The sequence below is a fragment of the Rhododendron vialii genome, chromosome 12a (assembly GCF_030253575.1).
Source record: "Rhododendron vialii isolate Sample 1 chromosome 12a, ASM3025357v1".
Lineage (NCBI taxonomy): Eukaryota > Viridiplantae > Streptophyta > Magnoliopsida > Ericales > Ericaceae > Rhododendron > Rhododendron vialii.
Window position 1 is genome coordinate 32154865 of NC_080568.1, and position 26748 is coordinate 32181612.

Consider the following 26748-nt stretch of genomic DNA (forward strand, 5'->3'; position numbering starts at 1 on the left):
TAAATACGTATTAACCTGAGTCATAAGTTTTGAGCCCCGTGTTAGATTAAGAATTAGCAAATCAACTAGTGCAGGTTGTTACACTAGTCTTGTCTCACACTCACCCAATCAAGGCGGAACACGTTGGCCTCATCCATCTCGTGATTGCTATTTTTATTGGCTGGGAGTATCAAGGAGCACCTTAGTTGCTGCTTTTGAACCACTGAGAGGGAGCACTTCTGGCTTCAACTATTTGCCAAGTAAATAAACCAGAAAACAATATGCACATGGTGCAAAAATTGTATGTATATTGGCTCAAAAATTGTTACAGTTCCCAGGTCCTCTATCTAAACTGGCTCATGACATACAAATGAATACTCTCGAAAATGTGAGTCTGTTCGACGAAGCCCCGGCTACAATTTACAAGAGGTGGACAAAAAACTCAGAATATGCAGTAGGGTGAGATATTGATGGCTACAGCACATTACATTACATTTATCATCAATTGATATGAGTGACTGAGTGTAGTATCCTTTTTTCTGGGCCTGATGAGGGAAACAAATCTATGCATTGCATGGTAAACAGAGGTGAGAAGTATGAATTTTTGTTGTCCATGAACTACAGATTGCCTTTCAACCATTTTAGAGCTCCATTTGCCACAGACCTGCAATATCCACACCAATTTTGGTCATTACACAGCCATATTGATAAAGAGAAGAAGCAATTGAATAGGAGTAGGTAAAAATACAAGGAACAAAGGAGCCTTTAATTAGTTATTTGCAAATATTAATCTAAGCAATGTTTTCTTATGCTAGAATTCGGAAGTCTATTATCATGAATCCACCGACTGAAACCAGCTTTTGCCGTTGTCCACGAAAGATGACTTTTCACACAAGCTAGTTTGCATGTACTCGCGATGCAAGTTTATCCAAGGAAAACACATCCTTGTATGACATCAAGGCTACAGGTAATCACATATACCCATAGAATCAGAGGGATTGTATAAATCCTCTGAAGATTGAAATTTTGCAAAGCACTTTACAGGACGAATTAGCGAGTGAATAGATATCAGCACCAGGTAGCACATATTCCAAAATTTTGCCTTAACAAAGTACCTAAAGAAAGCAGATCTCATATATGGACTTCTTTTGCGTAACAAGTTGTTAAGAGTTAATTATTGTTTAATAACAGCGGCTCAAGTGGAAAAATGCTACCACGTGAGATCATTGAACAGCAAACTAGCAGGATGGTCAAAAGAGAAGGAACAGACACACCATGTTTCAGACAGAAGAAATTACTATCAAAGATGCTGTAGGAAGAATATCACATGATGAAACATGTGGGGATGGCTTTGGCACAGTGGTAAATGTTGACCGATCGAAAATAAACCACTGACCAACTTAATGAGATTTAGAGATCAATGCTCAAGGCCTAAGCCTCAAATTTAGGACCAAATTCCTCGGATAAGAATATATGCTCAACATAAAAAGTAGTGCTTTCATATAGAACTCAGAGTGCCAATAACACGAATAATCGAATCCATGCAACGAACAATTCACACTGTATCACCAATAGATTCACATGGGCAAAACATTCAACAAAATCCTTTAATTAGTAATATCTCGTGAGGGAAATTATTAGGCACTGGCCCAAGTAAATACCACGAAGATGAAGTATTCCTGTTCACTATTAATCGGAAGTAATACTTTGCAAGTGAAAGAACAGAAATATTACCCAGCAAAACCTTTTAATTTCTTCCACAGGTCATTCTGATCTCCCTCTTCATTAGTATCCTCTGTAACAGAATCATTTTCACTTTGTGTACTTCTAGCTGTAAAACACCGACAAATGGTGTTCAACTGGTAAGAATCTGACAATTGGATAAAGTATTAAACAACTGGTAGAAATCGACATTTATCGTTGCAGGGTTCTTTGGGCATGAATTTCAATAAGATTTCATGTAGAGAAAGAGAAAGCAAAGAACAAGAAGATAATAATGAGAATAAGATAAATTTAAATCCTCGGTTTCTGAATCATTTTCCGTTCCCTGGATAAATCCACCAAATCCACCATCAAACCAGCCTTGGTGATCATTTTGTTACTTTTCTTGGCAGCTAGGGCCTAACTGCTTGTGGGTGGTGCCCCTTTTCAGTGCGTTCGTATGCAACTTTCTCCCAAGTTCATTTTCCCAAGTAAATTGACATTACCCACCGATGACAAAGCAAATACTTACAAGCTTGCTGAACTTTAGGGCGAGATTGTGGACGACTGCTGGGATTCCTAGTCAGAAAAGCAAGTTCTTCAAGCACGTCACGCTCCTTGGCACTGCATATGGTTGCATGAAAATAGAATTACACTTATTCAATTTTCATAGTGGTGAAGAAAGAAATTAACTATTAGGATAGCTTGATCAACAGACCAGATACGACATACCTAATACGTTTGGGTATGGTCACTTTAATTGTAAATAAGTGGTCACCTCGGATGGATGGTCTGTTTAGCTTTGGTGCTCCTTTCTTTGCTAGTACAAGCACATCACCTGGTTGTGCACCTGGAGGAATCTGGAGTTCAGTATCTCCTTCAACTGTCTTAACCTGTTTAAATACCAAACAATGAACAAATTGTTATTGAAGAGGCCTATCTGTGGAAGTTTGCAATGAATCTGCATTCAATGCACTATCCTCTTGAGTTTGGAATAAAGCACAGGCGGGTGCCAAAGAGAGCTAAGTACAGAAACTATTCAGATAAAACATGGAGAAGAAGCCACAAGAATGAGTGAGAAAAGGTTTTTAGGAAGCTCGGTGGCATTGAAGCCACCTTGAACAGGGCTTTAACTCAAATCTATGAGTAGGCTTTGGATGGAATACATATATAGAAGAGGATATTACCCCAGAAGGTAAGCATTTTAGCTTTAGCTAAAATTTTAGAGAGAGTTCTCTGCAAATATTTATTTTACCTAACCACAACAACCAGGAACCCTTTTTTCTTTGAAGTTCTGATTTAATTCAAAATACTTACCTTCTGTGGAAAAGCTAAACCATCTGCTTCAAATCACAATATTAGTTATGGGAAACAGCCAAGATTCAAACATTTGGAATCAGGCAAAAGCTATTACTCCATATGTAATTATCCTAGCAATGACCAGATAATATTTCCACCTGAACAGCAGCACCCAAGATGGCATCTAGATAACTTATTGAAACGGTTGAAAGTAGATTTATGCCATCTCTTTGGATCTCTGGAATCTCCTCAACATCAAGGTAGACAAAAAGATCTCCTGGAGGGCCCCTGCTGACAAGAACAGAAGGGAATTAGTGTTCTGAACCTTGTCTATTAGTTTGATATTTTGAAAGTGTTTGAATAACTGAACTCATACATGCGTCAACCAAGAGGAAACCCGAATCTCAACTTAGAGCAGAAAATGAGACTTTGCACAAAACCCACAGATGAGCGCACAAAATTTAGAAAAGTGATAGTAGTTTAGTCTTCTAATTTTTGAGTACTTGCACAATATTTTATTTAGATCACTCACATGGAAAGTTCCTAAACACAGGTTGAGCACAAAGCAACATGAATGTAAGTGTTAGACTTGTCTCACATCGCTCATCTAAGCCACCCAAGCTTGGTTAATAAATTCTAGAGGCTACTCCACCTATTGCCAATTGGTTTTAGGTTGGAACCCTCCAAGAAATCTAACATGGTATCAGAGCTAGGTCTTGGATGGCCTCACCTCTCGTGGGAAAGTCTCTGTCATCTCTGCGCTCGAGTCAATCAATTAGCTCTCTGGTCTGTCACCTCCACGTGCATCCGGGCTGGACGTGAGGGGGAGTGTTAGACTTGTCTCATATCTCTCATCTAAGCCACCCAAGCTTGGTTAATAAATTCTAGAGGCTACTCCACCTATTGCCAATTGGTTTTAGGTTGGAACCCTCCAAGAAATCTAACAGTAAGTTCAATGAATTCTAGCTCTTAAAACTGAACTTCAAATGTGAGGACACCTTTGTTTAGTGCACCTGCTAATAAGAAGACGCACAATGCTTTCAACTTCGGCATAGCCCCTAGGCATTGCTAGTTTAATTCATCATGATTCAACTCTAGGTATGTGGTAGCTGGCAACCCCAAGAGAAAAGCTCACCTTCGGTAATTGCTTCTAGTCATCACCATCTTTAATGCATGCCATTATATTTCACTTCATTCCAAAAACCATACCAGTGATTTTTGGCTATTTTTTCGATATCAGGGAGTGAAGTGCTGAAAAGCAGTGACATGGTCATTATTTTTTGGGGTTATGATTATCAATGTCAAGGCTTGTTGGAGGAACGAGATTGTTCAAGTACCATGAAGACTGTTACTTATCAAAAGCAGAAAGAAATAACGATATCGGTTGAAGAGAGTCATAAAGCACAATGGAGAATCTCTGGAGTTGTAAAGGAAGCAGTCGACCATGTCATCTGTATATATTTAGTAAGACAGTTTTAATCTGGAAGACTACACACATTTAACAAGGGCAATAACCCACGATTTAGTAGAAATACACCACAGAACACGTGGAAGTCATGTATGGAAGAAGGTAACTAAATACCCCTTTGGTCCAGCATCACCCTCTCCAGCAACTCTCAGAATACTGCCCTTGCTCACTCCAGGTGGAATTTTAACTTTGATATCTCTCTTAACACGAATACGTCCCTCACCTGAGCATTTCCGACAGTATTCAGAAATGACTTCACCAACTCCACCACAATTTGGACAGACAGAAACCTGAAGTCATAAGAATATTAAGAAGTCTGAGGAGTAATCAGCAAAAAACATACTGATGTTACAAACAGGACCAATGGTGGAAATAAAGCGGTACAAAAGGAATCAAAACATTCATCAACATGTAAAACTCAGGACCTATTCAACCATGCATTCAATCTTGCACCATTGACATGTCATAGAACACCATATACTTTAGGAACAGTTGGAAACTCATGTCACCATACTTTAAGAATACTCTTCACAGGCTATGGCCATTCAATGTTGCAGAGGAATTTCATATACCCCATATGCTATGGCAAAAATTAAGTGTTTAGAGGGTTAACTTTTCTTGAGAAAATGCAATGCCAGCGTATCAACGAATCACTTTGATGAAGAGCAGGAAGAATCACATAACGACTTTATTACTAGATTCATCTGTCGGTTACGATTTATCGTGCTTGATATGATTTGTTGGACTAGTTGACCGTGATCTCTTTGTTACCACTTGTAGAACTTATAAAGGATTCACAAAGGATGTTTTAATGGTTGCATGGTGAATTGAATTGGAGAACGGTTTTGGTGCAGGGATGCCATTACTTCCTTAGGCACAAGGATCTCTAAGGGTCCTTAGGCACAGGGATTCCTAGGGGCTAGGGTTCTTCTCTTAGTTGCAGGAACCTCCTATGTGGGTGGCTTATCCACCTAGGAACCTCGCTCCCATTGAGAAAGGAACCCGTTCCCAACTAGGGTAACCCCTTAGGCATATAAATCCCAAAAGAAACAAAATAAAAGACACCAAGCAAGAGAAAAGACAAAGTAATGATAAGATATTATAAAGATATTAACTTAAATTTGCTAATTTACTTAATATAACCAATATTACTTAGTCACTAAGACAATCTTTGCAATTGACATGAATGATGCATAATAATATTTACTTGCATTACATATTTTCATGTATTACTCTTGAACGCTCCCTATCCCGAAAGAGGAGCTCCTATAATCGTCCGCCACCGATCCTGCTCCCGCCCCCACTTCGTGCAACTAAGATATGGAGAACTTCTGGATCACATATTAAAATTATAAACCTTTTTATGTTTTTACAATTTTAAGTGGTAGAATAATATTTTTTTTGACATTTAACTATAGTAAAACGGAAAATACATAAAAATATTTGTAACTTCAACAATTTTTCCTAAATGCTCCCAAAGGTGCTCCCACACTTCTATGATCATCTGCTCCCCCGCCCCTGCTCCCGTTCCCGTTCCCTCTTCGTGCAACTAAGGTTCTTCTTCGCCTTCAATATTATTCTTGACTGTCCTCCTTTTTAGTCTTCCCTTACCCCTTCTGCGCAGATCTCCTCAGAAGCTCAACAAATGAAAATGATTCAAGCAGAGGGGATATAATACTATGGTTTATCAACTTGCAACATGGATTCAGAAGATTGGGTGGTTCCACCTTCAAAATTCTTTCCGGGAATATGATGCAACATTCGAAATTTCCATAAATTTTTCTTCTTACTGTTGACATACCAATGATGAGGAATTTCATGTATTAAAGCATGGTAACTTTTGATCTTAGTCTGGAAACAATCCTTCTCTACGAGATAAGAATCAATTGACATTATCCTTCACATTGATTGGGCTAGCAATTTGAATGGTTAGGGTTTCCCCTTGAGATGAAGTTGCGGGGAAAAAAGAAACCGGAAGAAATTAGAGACTCATTAGATTATTTCCTCATCAAAATGGAATCTGCAACAAAGAGGCTAGTTCCTCGGAGGAATGGCTATCTTCAATACCAAAAAGATGACTAAAATGACTTAGGTAGAATTGGGAATTTCAAATCAAGGTTTCGAATCCCTCACCGTATAGGCTAGAACGTACCAGTATTGACCAAACCGGTACACAACACCTCTAATTTCGTTCTGGCTCAAATAACGGTAATTACCGATCAATACCAGACTACATCTAAATTTATCTTCCTCTTCTAGTACCGGTCACTACCAAACTACTTTAAATTCATTCGTCCTTCCAATAAAAGTATATATTATACTAAATTCTTTGATGAGGGAAAATAACACTAATTTAGCGATAAAACTGAAACAGTACATGGTATCTCACCGGTACTGGTACGCACCTTACAAGTAGGAAAACCGGTTCTCTAGGCGTTACAGTATTCAGAACCTTGTTTCAAATAGTAAAAGGGTCCTCTAAGAAACCAGTTACGAGTCTTACAACCTTATACTCTTATAGGGAAGGTTTGAACATATATTATGATATTATCCTTCTTGGCACTTGGCAGCATAGCTATACTTCACCAGGTATATTGTAGCAAAGAACCAACAACAAGAGTATCTTTCACATTTTGCGTAAAAGTATGGTAGCCAGCTTCCTATAAGGAAAGAGGACATGAGTACAGCATAGAAGAAATTGATCTGGAAAATAGGCCATTAACCTATTTACATAATCTTAAAAGGTAGGTTTCAAAAATAATAATAATAATCTTAAAAGGTACAAACGTTGACACTCCAAATGTTGAACATTTTCTACATGGAAGATCATGATTCCTTCATTAGCAGTCCTCAACCGTATAACTATTTAAAAGAAAAGGGTGGAAGGTGATAATTGGCAATTTGGCATGAATGAAAGAGCAGAAGTCAAGTTATCTAGGAGCTACCCTACAAGGAAAAGCAAAATCACCATTCACCATGACTCAAAAATGGGGACAAGGTCGAAACTTTTATTACAAGACAAATATAATGAAACAACAGCTATTGCTGCGAAAAACTTTTCAGCAGATTGTATTATTCCTTCTATACTGGAGAATGGAGATTGTCAAAGCAGATATCTAACATATATGATTTGCCCTCGTCAACTTTTTATTTATAGGTAATACAGTAATAGCTTGGCTTGTTCGCACAATGTTCTTCTGTAACGTACCAATTCTGGGGCTCAACTCCATTGTTAATGTAAAGAATCCAACTCAAACCAATTGGCAATGAATGGAGAGGCCGCCTAGGCTAATATACTAGTTTTTGGAGGAGATAATTAACTTTGGTGGGACAAACTCCAACAGTTAATAGGCGGCACGAGACTTTTCTAGCCCTAAGTTACCTTAACCCAAAACTTTCCAGTGACGCCCATCACATCAAACACATTGAAACACATACCCAGCAAACAGCCTCGGAAGACGGAGTCATAAGCAAAAATTCAGAGTATACTCAGAATTTTATATTTTGTGGTCAATTGGCAGTGGAACTGCAAAGTAATAATAAATAATGCAAAGTTCCAGAGCCATAACTCAAGATGTTCCCCAAATTTTCACATCTGTGTCATACAGGAGGTTAAGATACCAAGCAACTAATAAGAAATATACAATGCATGTTTATAACTTGCTTTTCATACGCCTGATCAGAAGTTCACATATGTAAGGACTAAGGAGTAAATAGTCTTATAAGTTTATTTCCCTAGGTAAGTCAAAAGGACTAAATTACCTGTGAAAACATGCCAAATGGTGTTTGTTCAGTGCGCATAACTTGACCTCTGCCGCCACAAGTTGAGCATATTCTCGTTTTGGACCCTATCTTTGCTCCAGTACCGGTACAAGCTTCACATACTTCAAGATGTGAAAGTTTGAATTCTTTTTCTGATCCAAATATAGCCGCCGAAAATTCCAAAGTCATATCATAACTGAAAGAAATTTCACATCATGGGCCAACTCTAAAGGTTCCTATGGCAACACTCAACACTGATTTCAAATATAAAACAAGTACATGCCAAAAGGAAATAGGTAACATACTTGATACACCATAAAAAGCAGCCCAAATGAGAGGAGGGCATCCAGGCTTAGCTGTTTATATCTAGATGCTAATATGCAATATTACATTCCCTTAAGTAGTAACTGTATGTACTCAGAATGACATAGCCCAGAATAGGTTTAACCCTGAACTTATGCTGTACTATTCTTTCTAACTCTTGATAACACTTTACAAGTGATTATGGAGTCTACTCCACCTGATTTAAGCCATGCCTAGCCAATGAGGACGGTGTTAATGGATTTTAACTGGGTATGGTGAATTCTCTTCTAGGTCAGCCTAGGAGGCTGTGAAATCTGCTAGACCTACAGTACGTTGGTACAAGGTGGTTTGGTTTAAACAATAGGTTCCAAGGTGGGTAGTTATTTTGCGGATGTTTTGTCAAAGCATACTTAGCACTAGGATAGACTAGCTAGATGGGGTATTATTACTGATTCTATTTATGTGCTGGGTGATGCTGAAGAGGAGAGTCATTCCCATATGTTTTTTGGATGTCCAATTTCTGGTTGGGAGTGCCACAATTTGTTGATCCAATGTGGGGCATTTAGAAGCCCTGTTGGCTTTGATCAGGAGCTTGATTGGTTTATCCAGAGATGCAGCCAAGCTACTGCCTACAACTCTCTTCTCAAGTTGAGTTTTGCTGCCACAATCTACCACGTCTGGGGGGAAAGAAATGCCAGGAGCTTTAAGGCCAAAAGTGGGGATGGGGCTGTGGTTTTGGGGAATATTCGAAGGGACATTAGAGCTTGCTTAAGTGCTTGGGAAAATGTCAAATGCACTGCTGGAATGGCTATGGATTAGGCAGAGGTGGAATGTCTGAGTTTTTTTCCCCTTTTCTGCTAGGTTTGGCTTTTTGCCTGCTGTGTCGATTTCCTATTTGTATTTTCTGTTTTGTGTTCTCTCTTGAGTCGGGTTTAGCTGTAATGGGGTTCGGTTCAAGGCCATCCCCTTGCCTTCTTTTTTATGGGCGTTTCAATAAGAAATTACTTACCAAAAATAACTCTTGACAATGCCTTGTGAAGTTTATAAGAAAGGTTCAACGGATCTATTAAATTCAACAAGTCATATATAAAATTGTTTGAAGATTACAGTCAAATTTTGACTCACCGTATATCTTCACCCTTAGTTACTGTACTACGTCGAGTCGTTCTGAATCCAGCTTGGTCCATACCAGGAAAACCAGCCATACTAGGCCCAAAGAATGTCTCAAACAGATCGAAAGGATTAGTCTGCAATAAACTAACATTCTGCATTAGCTAATTTACCAAAAGTTTGTAACTAACATATATATCACGATAGATTGTTCTCTCGTTGTGATGTCTAGAAACTTTTGGGTCTGCTTAGGAGATTAGCATGAAGGAATTAAGAGGTGTTTTCCACTATAGTAACTGTTCCAAAGCCAAAAGCCATAAATGCATAAATTGCTCTCTGCGAGTAGTATAGAGTATTGAGCCACATTTGCCTTTTTCAACCTTTCCCCTATTCTTCTCTGCCTCTCAAAGATAATTTTGCTCCAAGGGAGAAAGGTGTGCCCCAAAATTACGGGTCCACAAGTATGTGATATACAACAGCCAATGACATCATCTATATAAATGTACGCCTGTGCCTCAAATATGTTTCCTGTCCTGTTTCTTAGGTATGGAATACATAAAAGGGAAATTCAGCAAAACAAAATTACCGTATAAGCACCGGCTTGTCCTCCTCCTACAGTACTTTTAACCCCAGCTTCACCATACCTATCATACAAAGCTCGCTTTTTCTCATCTGATAGCACCTGACAATATTGTGCTTCAGAATTCAAAGGAACACTTCTGTGAATATGAACAACTAATAAAACTTATTCACTTGAAACAGAATAATTGTAATTAGCTAAACATTCCAAAACACAAGGGCAGAGTATTTTTCCATGAGACCTAAATGAGATCATTTGCAAAAACATAATCTCAATGAACCCATTTAAGCTCTATCAATGCAAGTATGACATCTACATTGTATGTGGAAACCAACGGGAGAGATATGCTGAACAGAGATGGGATTATGGTTGGGAGAGATGATGAGCAGATACTATCAAGCAACCAACTATGGCACACGTGGTAACAAAATGTATTTCAATCCATATGCATTTGGATGTGACCAGGTGGTGCCAGTGCCACGGACCAAGCCTGGACTAAGATTTCATGCACAAACTTGAGATACGCATAAAAAAAGGTTCGAACAATTTTAAAAAGCTAATTTTTTAATACATTTGAACCAAAAAGTTAAAGGGAAAAAGTTTTGTATACACAATGAAGTTGAGCTCCTAGAGTTACTTCCTTAAATTATAATCTCCCATTTTCTACTTAAATTGAACACATATCACCAATTGATCATACAAAAACCATATTCGCCAGAACCAAGAAACGATATGGTCATATGGCATACAGAAATAAAAGGAAATTGTAAAAACAACTAAAAAGGTTTGCCACACCCAGCCCCTGCACTCATCGATCAGCAAAATACAGCATTTGCAAACCCCACACGTACACTTAAAACCCTGAAGTTCATAGGTAGCAGTTAATTCACACTTTAACAATCACAGAACATAGACATATAGTGTGCACAAAATAAGAGGCAAAATTTTCACGACCACAAGAACTAATATAGTGACATTGTTAGCTCCCTTGCATACCTCATATGCAGAACTGATCTCCTTAAACTTTTCAGTTGCTCCAGGTTGTTTGTTGACATCAGGGTGGTACTACAGGAAATGAATAAAAAAAGGTAATGTTGGACACCATGGAAGAAGAGAAGTAAACTGTTCCCGTACTTGGAAGGTGCTATTTGGAAAACCTTAAAAAAAGCCACACGAGTTCAATGTTGCTGACTTGCTGGTTTCAGATTGCCATAGCTGTCAATCTGCTAATGTGCAAAAATTGTAGCACATTTTCAGAAGAAAGCAAACCAATCTAACTGGGCAAACCCACCACCCAAAAGTTTAAGGTTGTCTCAGGAACCAACCTTAAACTTTGAGGTCTTCAATTCAACTCCTGTTGGTAATGCCAAACTTACCCAATACATGTGGCTTATGCGTAGTTGCAGGTATGTGGGGTTGTCATTTGGGGTGGGTCCAAATTGTCGCCTTGGAGGATTCCTCGCAAGGAAAATGAATCTAACGGCACAAAAATAGGGTGCTTTCAAAACAAAAATCAAGCCAACTTTATGTGGTTTAGTTTTTAAACCTGGTCATTTGTTTTTCATTTTTTGTAGGCTTGCTTCCAAATCTGATCACTAGCCTCATTATTTTCGGGAAATGCAATAATCTGTAACTTCAGAACTTAAATACTGTGTTCCCAAAACATATAAAAAGCCACCTTTACGTGGGTTTCCTTATGTACCAGATCACAGCCTCATTACTTCAGCAAAATGCCGATAACCTCAAATGCCAAACCTTAAGAGACAAAAAGGAAGTATCCAAAACTTGAAAGATCGAAAATCCGACAATCAGCACCAACAAAAATACAGCATTCCCAATTTATCAATTTAAGGTACCACTTCTTATTTATGAATTCAATCATATATTCAACCTCGTGTAGGATGCAAGAGAATAAGATTATCATTCATACGTCCATTACCCGGGAACCCTAAAACCCTCGCAAATTACATTTTAGAACACGTCCTAAAATATGCTACTCCTTTATCCCGAAATGGTATATTTAGTGATTTGAATCAATCCCCAGAGTTAATAAACTCAAAACTACAGATTGTTGAGCCTTGGACGAGAAAATACTCCTAGTTTCGAATCAATAATTTGCAAGATATTCCTCAGTTCCATGTCTACCACTAAGTATATTATGATTTTGGAATCTATCCCAAGGGTAGAGGAACACGGAAAACGATAAACGCGACGGAATGAACTAGAGCTATTGATGAATCTGAACGAACAGCTCTAGTCAGAATTCGAGACATTCCAATGAGTCAATGACCTGGCCTTTTCCCATCAGGCAACTCTGAACTAAATAAAAGTATCCTCTTTCCCATCCCTTTGAAATAAACCCCAGCCGAATCACAATTTAAGGCTTGTGCCGTGCCACATTCCCGCTCCTTGTTTCTCATCCCAGTAGGACCCTTTGTTTCCGCTCTCAATCCTTGCTCAGCGCTCGCGCTCTCAATCCTCGCTCTCGCAAATTTTAGTAGTTTCGGATGCTTTTGAATGACCCGTTCAGGATCGAGCTCCAGTGAGTGCTTACATATACGCATGCTCACGCGCATTATATGACATAGCCCTAGACCCCACTACCGCCATGCGATACATTAATGTCAAAAAGATACATTTTCCTCCAAAAACCATTTGGGATTACAATAAAAACACAATCACAAGGACATAGAAACGCAACAATGTCAAGCTGAAAATGGAAAACATAAACAAAAAACCCCCAATTGTAGGATGTTCAGTACCTGGCGAGCTAACCTGCGGTAAGCGGCCTTGATTTCCTTACTAGTCGCACTTCTAGGAACCCCAAGAGTGGAGTAATAATCTGCTGCGGCCATAACCACCGTGCGGAACCGCTTCGCAGATATCTCCCTGTTGGATTGCGACGAAGAAGAAACGGAAGGGAAGTTCTTGTGGGACCAGGGGTAGGTCCCACCGGCGAAGAAAGAGGAGGAAGGAGACGGAGAAGGTGAGTGGCGGTCGGGAGTGAAGCTGAGTGAAGAAGGGAGGAGAGAGAGAGTGGCGGCGGCTGCCATTGTTGGCGTGGGGTTTTTGGGGGGTGTAGATGAAGTGTTTGATGATTGGACTAAATGAAGAGGAAGCGGTGTTTGATTTTGTTCATATTTTTGATTCAGCTGGTGGCTGTTTTGTTAGAGAGAGAGAGAGAGAGAGAGAGAGAGGTTTTCTGGATGGAAGGATAGTTGGGAGGTGGGGGAGAACCAAAAGATGTGGTGTTACGCGCTTTTACATGGTGTCAATATCTGTCAAGCGTTTTTTTCCACACGTTTAATGTACTGCTTTTTTTATTTATACATACTGAGAAAATACATAAAAAGGAAATTTTAGCATCTCATTTCATTTTCGCCCTCCGTTTTTTTCGCTCTTGCTGATCACAGCTCACTAGGCCGAGGATAATATTCTAACAATTTCAAAAAAGTTATGATATTACTATTATATCTTACGAACATTAATACACTTTTACAATTATCAATATACTTTTCTCGAATATCAATGTACCTTTTTATTTACTTTTCAGCCCTAAGGGGGAAGATTAGCATTTTTCCCATTTTTTATCGGCTTGTTGCACTTTATTGTGTAATAAATATGTTTTCAAATTCATCTTTTAGCATTTACAATTACACAAAAAATTTCCGCGAAAATACAATGAAAAAATTTGGAGTGCATTTCTGGAAAAAAAAAAAAAAAGAGTGCAAAAATGTTAATATGAGTAAAAAGTGTTATGTTAAAATTACTTCAAAGGGAAGAAGTTACGGTGAATTAACAGAGGGAGAAACAATGAGTGGACATCTTTTTTTCTTAACAAAGTCGTGGCAGAAGCAGAAATTTGATAAATAATGGGTATATTGCAAAAATATAATACTCCAGTATTTTAAGAGATTATTTTTTAAACAGTTCAATTTCAAAAGGGCTAAAATAAAATTAGAAAGATTCTTAAAAGGTCAAAAACATCAAAATTTTCTTTTAAAAGACAAAAACATTGAAAAGTGAAAATGTTTTGAATTGTACATATATATATATAAATAAATAAAATAATTTTCACACTCCCCTTTTAGCCATTCATACTCTTTTTTCTGTTTATTCACATGAATTTACAATATTGTCTTTGAATATGTGAAAAATTTATTGAATAAAAAGCAAGATAATAAATTCAAGTGAATAAAGACAAAAAAAAATTAATTAATTGTAAAAAGAAGAGTGAATCAATTCTCATAAATAAATACCCGAGTCATGTCAATCATTTGGAGGTCGGCGTTACCCGACCCGACCCGACATGAGCATTTGTACAAGGCCCGTGTATAACAATTCTCTATAATTCTCCATCATAAGGCCCAAAAATTGCAGCCCACTATTGCCCTATGGCTCAATAGATCAAATCCAGGCGCCAAATTGGGCCTTTCTGTTTGGGCAGCCATCAAACCATGTCTACAAAACTGAACCACAAGAAACAAAAGTCGTTACATATAACAGAAAAGGAATGTGATATTCAAAATTCACTTCTTACAAGAGTGACAAGAAAACCGAAACTGGAAAACAGGAAAAGGGGGACTGCTTGTATCATTTTCCAGGAAATTCTTACAGTGGATCAAAACAAAAAAAGGAACACCAAAACATTGAATGAATCAATACATGATAATTTATAACCCACTAGACAATGAAATGGGAAGAAGGCCGAAGTAGCCTAACCATTTGCCCTGTTACAAGCCTTTGCCTTGCAAGCGTAGCTCATACGTTCTTGCAAGTTGGAACAAACACAACACATATCTTTAAGACATCCTATGCTTTTGATAATCAATCTTGTTTCACTGGCTTTGATGGAATGATAAGTTTTACCCACTCTTCATTAGAAAACATCCGGATTGAAGCGCCCAGGAAACGAGTTGCTTTGCTGAGCCTGCTGCAAATGCATTGTCAATGCATAGTTATTCACCTGCAACCATGTTCCGTGAAAGCAGGAAAGACTGTTAGCACAGAAAAAAATTGGATTCACGATGCGTCGATGCCCAATTTCTAAAACATAGGGCAAAAAAGAAAAGGACGGTTAAAGATAATTGCTAACGATGATATTCAGAGATTTCTGACAATAATGCAAGTTGATGCTATGTTACAGCCTACAGGCACTTTAACAGCAATGACAACCAATCCTTCTCGCATATGAAAGAAATCTACGATTCTCTCTCTTCTTTTACCCCATCCAAAAAACATTAATGATCCTTTAGGAAGGATTTTTCTCACATTGTGTGGCCCTTGACAGAGCTCAATGGAGGAAAATGATTCATGTAGCCGACCCCAAGTGATTGGGACATAAGGCTCGGTTTGGTTTGGTTTGGTAATACAAAGTGGACAAAGTATCGCTGCTAACCTCAAGTGTTCTCAATTGCTCCTGATATTGAGATACCATCTGCTTCAAAATGTGCACCTCTTGGTTCCTATCATCATACTCCTTCTGACGTTCATGCTGGATAGCCACAGCTCGTTTGAGAATGGTGTTCTCCCGGAGAAGTACTTCAATTTGTTCCTTGAGCATTACATTCACCTTAAAAACAGAAAACAGATTAAGCAAGCCCACAAGAATTTGTTGTTCACCTTTCCAATTTCAGATATTTCAACATTGTCCACTTTGACAAGTCAAATATTTAAATTCCTACGTTTACAAAACTATAACCATGCATAACTATAACAAACATACATAAAAGCAAAAAAATAACTTGTGTTTTTAAGAAATTGCATTTTAACTAATTAACTTTCACCATTAACTGCACGCCAACAAAATAGGACAGAGGAGCAGAAGAAAGCATGAATTTTGAAATGATCTTGCTAATCACTATATGGCTTTCACGTTTTCAAAATCTGCCTCAGCCCAACGACAAGTGTACTAATAATCCAAATCCAACATTAAGATATTTTGTTCTGCCTAAGGCAATTGTATTAAGAATCCACTACCAACCTTATGATGACTTTGTGCTGCCTCAGCGCCAGCCTGTGCACTAATAGACTGTTCTAAACTTTCCAGCACTCTTGCAGCACGGGACCTAGCATCATCTATGCTAGCAGCACTCGTCATTTCCCTCACAAATAATTCCACCCATTCCGCACCATCCATGTGAACACTGTTCTGGGCTGAATGATCCGCTGAAGGAGCAGTATCTTCATCAATGATTCCTGTACCTAAAAAGTTAGCAGGCAAATAGAAGATTCTCATACTCTTAGAGACACCGAGTATCATAGAACAGTACGTTTCAAATGTTGGCTAATTCAAATTGCACCACTTAGTGATAAAACACATAGACAACTCACAACTTAATAAGATAAAACACATAGACAACTCACAGCTTAAGACTGGGTCTAAACTCTTATATAGTAAAGGAAAACTTCCTATACAGAATGCCGAAACATAATTATCGCCTTTTAGCCCTTTTATCATCCTTTTCCGGAATCTCTTTATACTGAGCAACACAACTCATGAGTTTTGATCCATAGAGGAAACAAAAAGTAATAACCCTTGATGTACAATTCACTGTCGTGATAAATGAAGCATTGAAGCCAAATCATAATAGAGTATCCCAACCTTTGACCGAAAATGATATGAATCATTAGACACTACAAATATTCAAGATGAGATGAAGGGGCAAATGCATTGCCTCGGTTGTGTTAACCGAGCCCCCTCCATCTCCATCTGTCCATGAGAAGTAAATGTATACCTTTCTCCACCTTTGTATTTGATTCCTCAGCAGAAACTGAGTTTCCTCCTACATATCCAAGAGAAAGCTCATGCAGGCTCTTGATAGCAGCATTTATATCATAGCCACATTCATCGAACACCCTCTCAAGAACCTGGAAGGTCAAATGATAAAGGAATTAGTAACTCATAAAACTTACAACAATTGCACGACGGAAACATATCTTCTTGAGAAGGCGGTTAATAACTGTGCAAAAGAAAAAATTGACACCTTAAGTAACAGAAGATTAGTCATATGTCATACTCAAACAAGAAAAATATTAGATAAACGAGCATAACCACTGAACGGACAACAATTGAAAGTTGAAACCACAGAACAGCTGGTGGTAAACCACCGCATACAGAATAGCGCTTGGGCCATCTTTCCCCAGCTTAATCTGGAGCATATCAAGGACACAGGAGAATAGCCAAACCAAACCGAGCCTTGTGTCCCAATCAATTAGGGTCGGCTACATGAATCCTGTTTTTCCATTGAGCTCTGTCTTCATATTAGGATTCATGTCATAGAGATCTAATAGGGCTATTACGTGTTGGTTGTCAGCTACCTAACGTACAACCTCCTCCTATATCCGGGCTTGGGACCGGCTGTAAAAAATATTAGACTCTAAGCACGGCACAGGCAGAGTTACACAGGAGAATGTATTTCCCTATTAAATAAATTAGACACATAGCACCTCGTTCCGTCATTCATTCATTTAACTACCAACTTCCACCAACAGCAAGTTAGAGGCTATGCTTATTGAGGACAAAAGTCCAACAAGACAATGCCAAATTAACATCTATCCGAAGCACTTCAAAGCAAAGAAACAAGCGACAATGCTCGGAATGGAGATATTCGAGCGAAACAAAAGTAACGGATAATCCCATACCACAGCAAAAATCGAAAACTACGACAGTGAAATCAGAACAATAGAAGAGCCAACGAACATTGCACAATATGAGAGGATAATCAGAGCTGTAAAAGAACATCCGGTCATACATCTCCTTTACTTAAAACCATTATCCGAAAAGTGCACGACTTTTCTAAGGGGCAAGTAATTTGAGACGGAGGGGGAGAGGGAGGGGACCTGACTGTCCATGAGAGGGAAGAGAGCTCTGAGCTGATCGACGGGAGAAGGCGGCGCGTTCGAGAAGGGCGAGAAGCGGACCGGAGAAGAAGAAGAAGAGCACCGAAGCCTCTTGGAAACAGGAGGCGATGAAGATGCCGATTGTGGTGACGATGACGGTGGTGAAGGGAGGAGTTCTTCGAAGAATGATCTCTTGCTGCCGCACACAATTGCAGACATTGTTCAGTCTCAATCTCTCTCCGCCCTCTTCTTATTCGACCCAATTCCGTTCGAATCCGGTTTGATTTCGGAGTTCTAGTTTTGATCGGATTAGGGTTTTGATTCTGCCGTCTCTGCTCGGGATTTATAACAGAGAGAGAGAGAGAGCTTTTTTGTTTTTTATTTGCCGATACCTTTTGTCGCTTCTGGTCCAGTTTTTTTGGGATAAATTTCGCTTGCCTTAATTTAACAAATATCCCCTTCACGGATAAAGAAGCGGTTTTGCTAACCTCCACGCGGAGGATAATATACACATAATTCTAAATAAGTTTAGATATCAATGTATATTTTATAAATATTCATACATTTTTTTTGGGATATTGATGTAACTTTTTATCTTTTATCCTACCCATTTGGACGAATTTTAGAATAATCCATAAAGAAATGACTACAAATGATTTCAATGTCTATTTCGCCAACATCAACTCTATTATTGTTCAATCAAACAAGTGATGGATTAGCCAAAAAGTGTCATATATTAAAACTTTTCCCTTTTTTGTAAGTAAATAATCAAAAGCTCTCAACTCATAATTTATTTCACCTAAATTTGTCATTTCTATCAAAATAGCTCGTGTATGGGAAAAAAAGGTTGGTTTGAATCAAAACAAGTGAGAGTTGATAAATATTTGCTACTTGTTATTATCAGAAAGGATTCATCATGTATTTGGACAAAAAGTTGTTGATTTTGGGGGTTTGATAAAGCGAGTGTAGAAATCATATGGGATTCATTCCATCATGTGTTTAAACAAACAATTGTTGATTTTGGAGGTTCGATAAATCGAATGTAGAAATCAAATGAGTTTATTCCATCATGTGTTTGGACAGACAATTGTTGATTTGGGATTTCGATAGAGCGAATTTATAAATCAAATGAGGTTCATTCCATCATGTGTATGGACCAACGATTGTCGATTTGTGGGTAACGATAAAGCGAATGTAGAATTCACAGAGGGTTCATTATTAATTCTCATACATGAATGAGGTATCCATCATTAAGGAAAACCTCAATGGGTGTGTGTGAATGAAATCCATCCTCTCTTTTTTGGCTCCCGACAATGGGTGAGAATGGGCAACTAGTGTAGCTTTCCTGTTACCGTGACCAATGGAGTTCGACCAGTGTAGCTTTCTTGTGACCCTGGCCAATGGAGTCCTCACTCACTATGTAATGTTCAACTATGGCTACTTGGCCCAGTTTTTAATCATTCTACAGTATTTGGTTAATTTTTACACCGTTGTGAGTCCATCCCAGACCGTAATCAAAATCGTTTAGATTTTTCAAAATAGTCGCTTATCAATCGGACATCTTATGTCGATATATACAATTTACATTTGTAAGAGATATAATGAAACTGGCTCAAGTATCTAATGAACAAGCAAACACCACATTATACATGTTGTATTGAATAGTTCATCTCAATACATGACCATCTTGTTCATGTTGCCAAATCGCCTAAAAATACATGTTAAATCTGAATCAAAACACGGAGACCTAGATAACCACTAATACAGCTTTGGTCTCGGTTCACGCTTTCTCAAACAACAGAAGGAGTAAAAGATAATAACGGACATTCACACACGAATACAGCAACAAACAAACCATGATACCAATTCAGTAGAGGCAGCGGACACAACTTTCGCCATTCTTTTAAACCTGCCCAAACATGAAAAGCCTCAACTATTCCAATAAACACTATGTGCACTAAAATCACATCCCGTACCTTAACCTTCCTTGTCACTTTCCGGTATCACCTTCCACCTCTTTCACTTCTTGTTTCGGTTCTTTCTCCTCGGAAATAAAGTCAGACCCATCGTCCACACCCGAACAATCGTTACAATCTGCTGGCATTGGACTTCTAAATAATTCATCATTTTCCAGAAAAGAAAGCTTATCTTTTGAGACTCCCTTCAGAAGCTCCACCACCTCAAGCATGGAGGGCCTCCTCTCTGGTCGACTTTGGGCACACATCAGTGCAATGAAGACTACCCTTTTCAACTCTTCCTCCACAAAGTTACCATTCAGTCGTGGGTCTACAATTTCTCCAAACTTCTTCTCACACACTAACGGCAGAGCCCAATCGGTGATTGTGCGCTTCATTGTTGCACCGAGCGTTCGCATCTTCCCGCCAACAAGCTCCTTTGTTGAGGCACTGAGCTTTTCAAGGGGTTTCTTCCCACTGGCAAGCTCAAGAAGAAGAATTCCAAAGCTGTAGACATCACAACTCTCTGATGCCTTTCCTAGCATTGCATATTCTGGGGCGAGGTAGCCAAGGGTGCCCATAACTCTGGTGGTCACATGCGTTGCACCATCGGGTATTAGCTTCGCGAATCCAAAGTCAGCAACCTGGGCGTTGAAATCTGAATCTAGCAACACATTGCTTCCCTTTATGTCTCGGTGGATTACATGTGGGGTCGCATGGTGGTGAAGGTAGCTGCACGGAAATATATAGGTCAATGCAACTTTAACTTATCACATGGAGCAGGGTGTGAAATATAAAAGAGATACTCTGATTGTAAGACAAGCACTTCACAGTTCACATCCCCTCTATTTCCTATAAAATTTGGAGGTCAAGAAAAGAGCTTTAAAAAAAAAATTGGATTTACTTCCCCTTTCATCGTCAAAACAAATCTAAACATGACGAGTCACAGTTCCCCTTGGTGATCCTTCACCTTCCCTTGAAACCTTCAATCAGGAGTCGAGACATAGTTTTTTCTTTTTAATTAATTCACAAAACTTACGCAATTCCCTCGGCTGATCCAATAGCTATATTCATTCGCCGATTCCAATCAAGAAGGCATTCAGCCGAGTGTTGCCCATGGAGATGAGAATGCAAGCTCAGGTTAGGCATGTATTCGTAAACAATTATACGCTCTTGCCCTTCTGCACAATAGCCACGTAAACTTAGCAGATTCTTATGCCGTACTAGTGCCAGTATCTCAACCTCAACTGCGAATTCCATGTCTGCTTTGTTGCTCCTGACCTTCAACCTTTTCACTGCAATCTGAACATACAACCTCTGTCAGGCTAGATTTTTTTAATTCCTATGCCAGAAATCATCCTGGTTATTCCATCACCTTTAAACATATAAGATACATTGCACAAATTAAGGATTGCCTTAAGGTAAAGACCATTAGTGTGAGGGTCTGTAGGTTATTTCATGAGTTTGCATGCCCAAACTATTACCTCATGGATAAAAGTCTGCTGTGGCAAGCTGTATCGTATTCTTTTATCCTAGAAAAATCTAACCTCATTGATAGGAAAGACTCCTAATTTACAAGTTACACCATTACTGCTTCTATAACAACATTAGATTCACCAACTGTGCATAACTGATGCTCTGAATTGTGACGAAGGAAGCAAGATAGTGAGTACACAGAAATTGAATAGGGTCTCTAGGTCCTCTCTGATGCCTTCTGGCCTTTTATTTATTTTTCTTCCTCTGATTTGGGAGCATGGTTCCATGGCCATAACGTCCATTGAGGTTCTCGATTTTAGGAGGTATAGGGGGCCCACTGTTTTAGTAGTAAATTTTCTCAGAGCAACCACTTTGTGCATATATTGCCAAAGCTAAGGTCTATATCTAGTCCTCCTCCACCCATACCCCATCAATTGGGGATTACATGAGTACTGTTATTGTTGTTGTTGTATTGGATTCACCAATTCACATCCATTTGTCAAGCTAAGAATAAGCACAAGTATTATTAACGTTACAAAGATGTAGAAAATCCCTCTCAATAAATAGTCCAGAACCAAGTATCAATGACGATTTTGAGACTAGCATGCCCCATCATGTCTGAACAATGTTCGAATAAAACTTTTATAAAACAAAGAGTGTGTTCCACACGTGTTTGGAGCGTGTCCCGATGTGTCTGTGTTCGACAGTCAACACATGTCGGATACGCATACATGAGTCCGGTACAAGTGCCCGTGCTTCTCAGCACAATCAAGAGCAAAGATTTCAAATCCTTCAATGGGGGGCCACAAGGATGCTATTGGGGTGGGTTTCAACAGTATACAGGTTGGACATAGTTCAACTGACATCAAGTTTTCGCACTCTACTTCCGAACTTATTCCCTTGATGTCATTTATGCATTATGACACAATTATCATAGATAACTAGCCATGACACTTCTATCCAAAAAAAAATTAACAATTCCATCAAAACAAAAAATAGCCATGACACTTGGAGAGTCATTTTGGAAAAGCAGACATTTTGGGTGTGAGAGTGGGTACCATGGCTCAAACCCTTTACATGGCAAATGACACCACAAGAGTGCCACCGCAAGGGAAATCAAAGCTTTGGTGACAAGTAGACATTTTTTCTGGTTTAGTAACCAACCAACCACAAATCCACAGGTTCTTCCATTTTCTTTCTAAGTAAGGTGGTACACTTTATTTATCCATTTATTGGAACTCCTTCTTAGTAAAAAAGAAGAGTGCTTTGGAATTGATCTAATTTTATTTTTTAACAGTTTTTCCCTTTGTATAGTAATAACTAAATCTTTGAATAAAAACGTTTTTTGAAGTAATTAATAGATATGTTAACCAATGCAAATAATTCAAACCAAAATATCAAATCACACAGTTACCCATTGTTACATTACTAGGGACAAGCATTTGCATGTGATATTGTCTACAACATTTTAAACAATACTGAAAAGTATTACTATTCAATTCAGAACCCTTAAAGTATATCTAAACATGTAGTACCTACAAAACCTTTACCACCTAATATTAAACTTTTCAGAGCGAAACCTAATGTATGTCAGTGTCATAAGTCAATTGTTTCAAATGGCAGCTCTCACTACTTAACTATTCAATCTAATATGCCTAAATGGTTCAAAGTGATAGATACATCATACATGACATAAATTTAGGAACGAAATAAATAGAGCAGAGTTCGATGCACTACTTGTGATCCATCCCATAGCTGACCCCAATAGACACTACCAAATCCACCTTCTCCGAGCTTGTTGTCGTAATTGAAATTATTTGTGGCAGAATGCAATTCCTTTAAAGAAAAGATCCTCCATGTCACTTGCTTCTGCCCATGTTCTTTCCTGTACAATTTTATCCACTTCCACTTTAAGACACTAAAAAAACCATTTCAATTAACAATCAATCACATCAAGAAAGCACCACGACACGCAGATATACTTGGTTCAGCAAGATTGCCTACATCCACAATGCACAAGTTGCACCAGTTGCACTATCTTATCGAATGGAGAAGAAGAGCACAACCTCAGCTGCTAGGGTCGCCAATTTCAGATATGCTAGGGCTAGGGTTTACTGCATCAATGAACTGCCGTAACATCCTTAGGCCTTGAACAAAACGTCACGTTGTGGTATGTCCTACACTAATCATGCTCCACAAATCCAACAGGCAATTCAATTAAGTTCTGTGCAACTAATGCAGTACGGCTGAGCTCATAAATTGTTTTTCTGTTTCTTTTTTTTTTTATAAAGAGAAGATATTCTTAGAAATCAAACCGAGGGAAAGCCATTTAATTTATAAAGTATAGTAAGTTTTCTCTTCACTCTACATAGGGCTGATAAATGAACCGACCGAGCCTAAAGAGTTGATTGTTCAAGCTTGATTTGAAACCTAAACAAGCTTAATAATATGATCGAGCTCGAGAAGCTTGGATTGAACATCGTAAGTTGAACAAGCCAAGCAGTAGTGCTTTCGTGCTAGATTTGAATGCGTAGCTTCAAAAATGTTTAAGCTTGGTATGTTTATGTAACAAACCGATCTCAAACGAGCTTTGAACGAGCTAACCGAGTGATTTGGTTTGTTTATCTGCCCTAATTCTACACTATACACTAACCTAAAAACTTCCAACTTATCATTCGAGATAAAAATAAAAATAAAAATGGCACCAAAATAATACCTCAAAGATTAATTAAACTAAGCATATGGTACTCCGTTACTCAAAAATTGAGAGAAAATAATGGCAATTGATAAGTGAACGCGTTACCTATTCGAACCCCTGCCGCAACAAATTATCTTGCAAAAAGGCATTTCCTCTCACTCTATACATACATACATGTACACCCGATGTAAAGATCTATACGTAGTTCCTACTTTGAAGCTTCGAATTCGATAAATGAAAATACCCTTGCCTCAGCAAACAATAGAAGCACCAAACTATTTAGAGAGAGAGAGAGAGAGAGAGAGAGGGAGAGAGAGAGAGAGAAGAAGAAGAAGAAGAAGAAGAATTGCAGTGTTGTGTAAAGAGAGAAGTCAATCCCTGAACCGGCGGACTTTTTCTTGGTCGCTGTTCAATTTTTTCTGCGGGGGTCAGTTTTTTTAAAAAATTATTTCGTTTACTTAGCCATTTACGTAGACGCCCCCTCTACATTTTTTTTTTCAAATTCAGAATTATTTTTTTATAATAGAATATCTTGGTCAACTTGGTAACTTCGACTAATTCTATAGCCATGAAGATATTTATTGGACAAACCTTTCAGTGGGCCACAAGATATGAAATATTTGACCTCTGTAAAAATTCGAACATGTTCTTATTTTATCCTTATTCTTTTTTTTCTGCATCAAAATTTTATGAATTATTAATTCGTCTCGACTAGAGAAGTCTGTAAAGTAAAATATTTTTACTTTTACCCAAACAATGTAAATATTTCAACCCCTAGAGGTTAATTTATTTACAAATATATTTTATGGTTAATGAAAAGAGAATAAAGAGAATAAATTATTTACACCACTGGTGTAAACATTTGTTTCCTTCAAATCAATTGCATTATATTACGTCGCCATATTTTATTAATTAAGACCACTATTTTAACAAATGTTGCAATGCAATTGATTTGGAGGAAATAAATGTTTACACCGACGGTGTAAATAATTTATTCTCTAATGAAAAAAGATGTTAAATCTTAGAGTTATTTAAATTACTAATTGAACCTCCATGTTAAATAAAATTACAGTTAAACCCAAAAGTCATGATCTCGAACCCAAAGTCATTTGGCGTGTTGATTGCTTGTCATTATAGAATGCAACTACTATTTAAATTGCGTTACATGTTTGAATTGTAATGTTATTGAGACATGTTTGAATTGTAATGTTATTGAGAACGTAGAATAACATTAGGATCACTAGATGAGTTGCGATATTAGAGAAATCACATAGACTTGTACATTGTAAATGATACAAGCCTTTTGTGCACTAAAGTTTTGGCACCAACAAAATTTATTTTAACACCAACAAAAACGGTTTTGACATTATTACTGCCCTAATGAAAAAAGCAATGTCGTGTTGGGTTATCCGCGGGACCTAGTTTATGATTTGAGTATTGGCAGATAAGGTTGAACATGTACTGTATGCGTATGAGCTGAATGTGCATCCCAGGGAAATGTGTTGTATGTACATTCTCATGCGATTAAAGTCCATTTTGAAGAAGTGCGTTGTATGTGCATCCCTCATGCACTGTGTGTGCATTACAAGGAAGTGTGCTATTTGTACATCCTCAGGGGAGGGAAAGCATTGGATCATGTGATGGTCACGATATGACAATTAATGCGGGAAGATGGGTTTCGAAGGTGAAGATTTATAAGATTCAATTAGGTTAAAGATTGGGGAAAGTCTACAATACACACCCCTTAAAAGGGTGTATCATATACACCTATTTTATGATTAATTCATAACATTTTATTGTGTTTCATAACTTTTGTTCTAGAATTTATAACCTTTCAGTAGTACGATTCGTAACATTTTCGTTATGAATCATAACATTTTTGGGTATCTCGTAACCTTTATACGATTCGTAACTTTTTAGCAATACGATTCGTAACAATTTCTCTATAATTCATAACATTTTGGGGGTGCATATGATACATATCCAAATAAGAAGTGTGTATTGTAGTCTTTTCCGAAAGATTGATCTTTCAAAAAAAAAAAAGGGTTAAAGATTAGATAACGAGACGAGTTCGTGTATTACATTTACGCTGTTGCGTTCAATTTTATTATTATCCTTGTCTGTTATTTTGTTATGTAATGTAAGAGTTAAAAGGGTAGGAGACCCCTGATATTTTACGCCAAGTTCACGGAATGGAGGGACACCTCTTCTAGATCAAGAACACAGTCACTGAAAAGAGTAATTATTCAGTATTTCCGGTGTATACTCTCTTTCCTCACATAACATGTGGGGCCTACATGTGGATTCCGCGTGAGCCCAACATGTTATGTGAGGGAAGGGAGTATACACCGGGAGTACTGAATAATTTTACCACTAAGAAATGGTTGTCAAAGCCTGGAATCTATATAGAAGCTCTGTTCTAGTTCTCTTTTAGTATGTAAATAAAATTCCTGGTCGTGTATTTGTAATTTTTCTAAACTAAAAGTATTCGGTTATGATGTTACAAGACAGATTTTTCGCTGCCAATTAAGTGGATTTTGTTTTAATTAACTAAATTATTGTTGTTGAAATATTT

At 38.0% G+C, this 26748-nt stretch overlaps 3 protein-coding genes and 1 long non-coding RNA gene across 6 annotated transcripts in view; 1 reads left to right on the forward strand and 3 right to left on the reverse strand.

The window, feature by feature from the left end:
• LOC131312122 (uncharacterized) overlaps positions 1 to 16870 on the forward strand; it is an 80313-nt gene extending 63443 nt beyond the window's left edge. The window contains exon 3 of the long non-coding RNA XR_009195712.1: positions 16854 to 16870. This is a non-coding gene — a long non-coding RNA (uncharacterized LOC131312122). The remainder of the gene's footprint in view (positions 1 to 16853) is intronic.
• On the reverse strand, positions 268 to 13491 carry LOC131312116 (uncharacterized). The gene is made up of 11 exons (XM_058339869.1): positions 12965 to 13491; positions 11199 to 11267; positions 10209 to 10304; positions 9638 to 9759; positions 8210 to 8405; positions 4562 to 4737; positions 3138 to 3267; positions 2413 to 2573; positions 2213 to 2304; positions 1714 to 1810; positions 268 to 643 (listed from the first exon to the last, which is right to left on the reverse strand). Exons 1-11 carry the CDS (start codon positions 13253 to 13255, stop codon positions 598 to 600), a joined length of 1476 nt encoding a protein of 491 aa, XP_058195852.1. The 5' UTR covers positions 13256 to 13491; the 3' UTR covers positions 268 to 597.
• Positions 14683 to 18460, reverse strand: LOC131312120 (uncharacterized). Of its 2 annotated transcripts, none has more exons than XM_058339875.1 (5): positions 18045 to 18460; positions 16940 to 17072; positions 16186 to 16406; positions 15601 to 15774; positions 14683 to 15168 (listed from the first exon to the last, which is right to left on the reverse strand). In XM_058339875.1, the coding sequence occupies exons 1-5, from the start codon at positions 18261 to 18263 to the stop codon at positions 15082 to 15084; spliced, it is 834 nt and encodes a 277-aa protein (XP_058195858.1). In that variant the 5' UTR covers positions 18264 to 18460; the 3' UTR covers positions 14683 to 15081. The 2 variants fall into 2 exon arrangements, with proteins under 2 accessions (XP_058195858.1, XP_058195859.1); XM_058339876.1 differs by having other exon boundaries at positions 16186 to 16400; positions 18045 to 18450.
• A 1205-nt stretch (positions 18461 to 19665) lies between these two features.
• LOC131312126 (PTI1-like tyrosine-protein kinase At3g15890) lies at positions 19666 to 24561 on the reverse strand. Of its 2 annotated transcripts, none has more exons than XM_058339880.1 (4): positions 24279 to 24561; positions 23213 to 23360; positions 21039 to 21301; positions 19666 to 20731 (listed from the first exon to the last, which is right to left on the reverse strand). In XM_058339880.1, the coding sequence occupies exons 1-4, from the start codon at positions 24320 to 24322 to the stop codon at positions 20035 to 20037; spliced, it is 1152 nt and encodes a 383-aa protein (XP_058195863.1). In that variant the 5' UTR covers positions 24323 to 24561; the 3' UTR covers positions 19666 to 20034. The 2 variants fall into 2 exon arrangements, with proteins under 2 accessions (XP_058195863.1, XP_058195862.1); XM_058339879.1 differs by having other exon boundaries at positions 23213 to 23393; positions 24279 to 24501.
• Between the last annotated feature and the right edge of the window lie 2187 nt (positions 24562 to 26748).

Bases quoted from the DNA above. Each gene is read 5' to 3' on its own strand.
- LOC131312116 (XM_058339869.1), bottom strand. From the start codon at position 13,255: ATGGCAGCCGCCGCCACTCTCTCTCTCCTCCCTTCTTCACTCAGCTTC. The intron at 11,268-12,964 runs GTACTGAACATC...CATTTCCTGTAG, and splicing joins ACCGCAGGTTAGCTCGCCAG to TACCACCCTGATGTCAACAA. The intron at 2,574-3,137 runs GTGGAAATATTA...GTATTTAAACAG, and splicing joins TCTTGGGTGCTGCTGTTCAG to GTTAAGACAGTTGAAGGAGA.
- LOC131312120 (XM_058339875.1), bottom strand. From the start codon at position 18,263: ATGTCTGCAATTGTGTGCGGCAGCAAGAGATCATTCTTCGAAGAACTC. The intron at 16,407-16,939 runs GTATACATTTAC...CTAACTTTTTAG, and splicing joins AAATACAAAGGTGGAGAAAG to GTACAGGAATCATTGATGAA. The intron at 15,169-15,600 runs GTTAGCAGCGAT...ACATGGTTGCAG, and splicing joins AGCAATTGAGAACACTTGAG to GTGAATAACTATGCATTGAC.
- LOC131312126 (XM_058339879.1), bottom strand. From the start codon at position 24,322: ATGCCTTTTTGCAAGATAATTTGTTGCGGCAGGGGTTCGAATAG. The intron at 21,302-23,212 runs GTAGTGCATCGA...TTGTATGTTCAG, and splicing joins AGCTATGGGATGGATCACAA to ATTGCAGTGAAAAGGTTGAA. The intron at 20,732-21,038 runs GTAAGTTTTGTG...ATTTCCGTGCAG, and splicing joins GGATCAGCCGAGGGAATTGC to CTACCTTCACCACCATGCGA.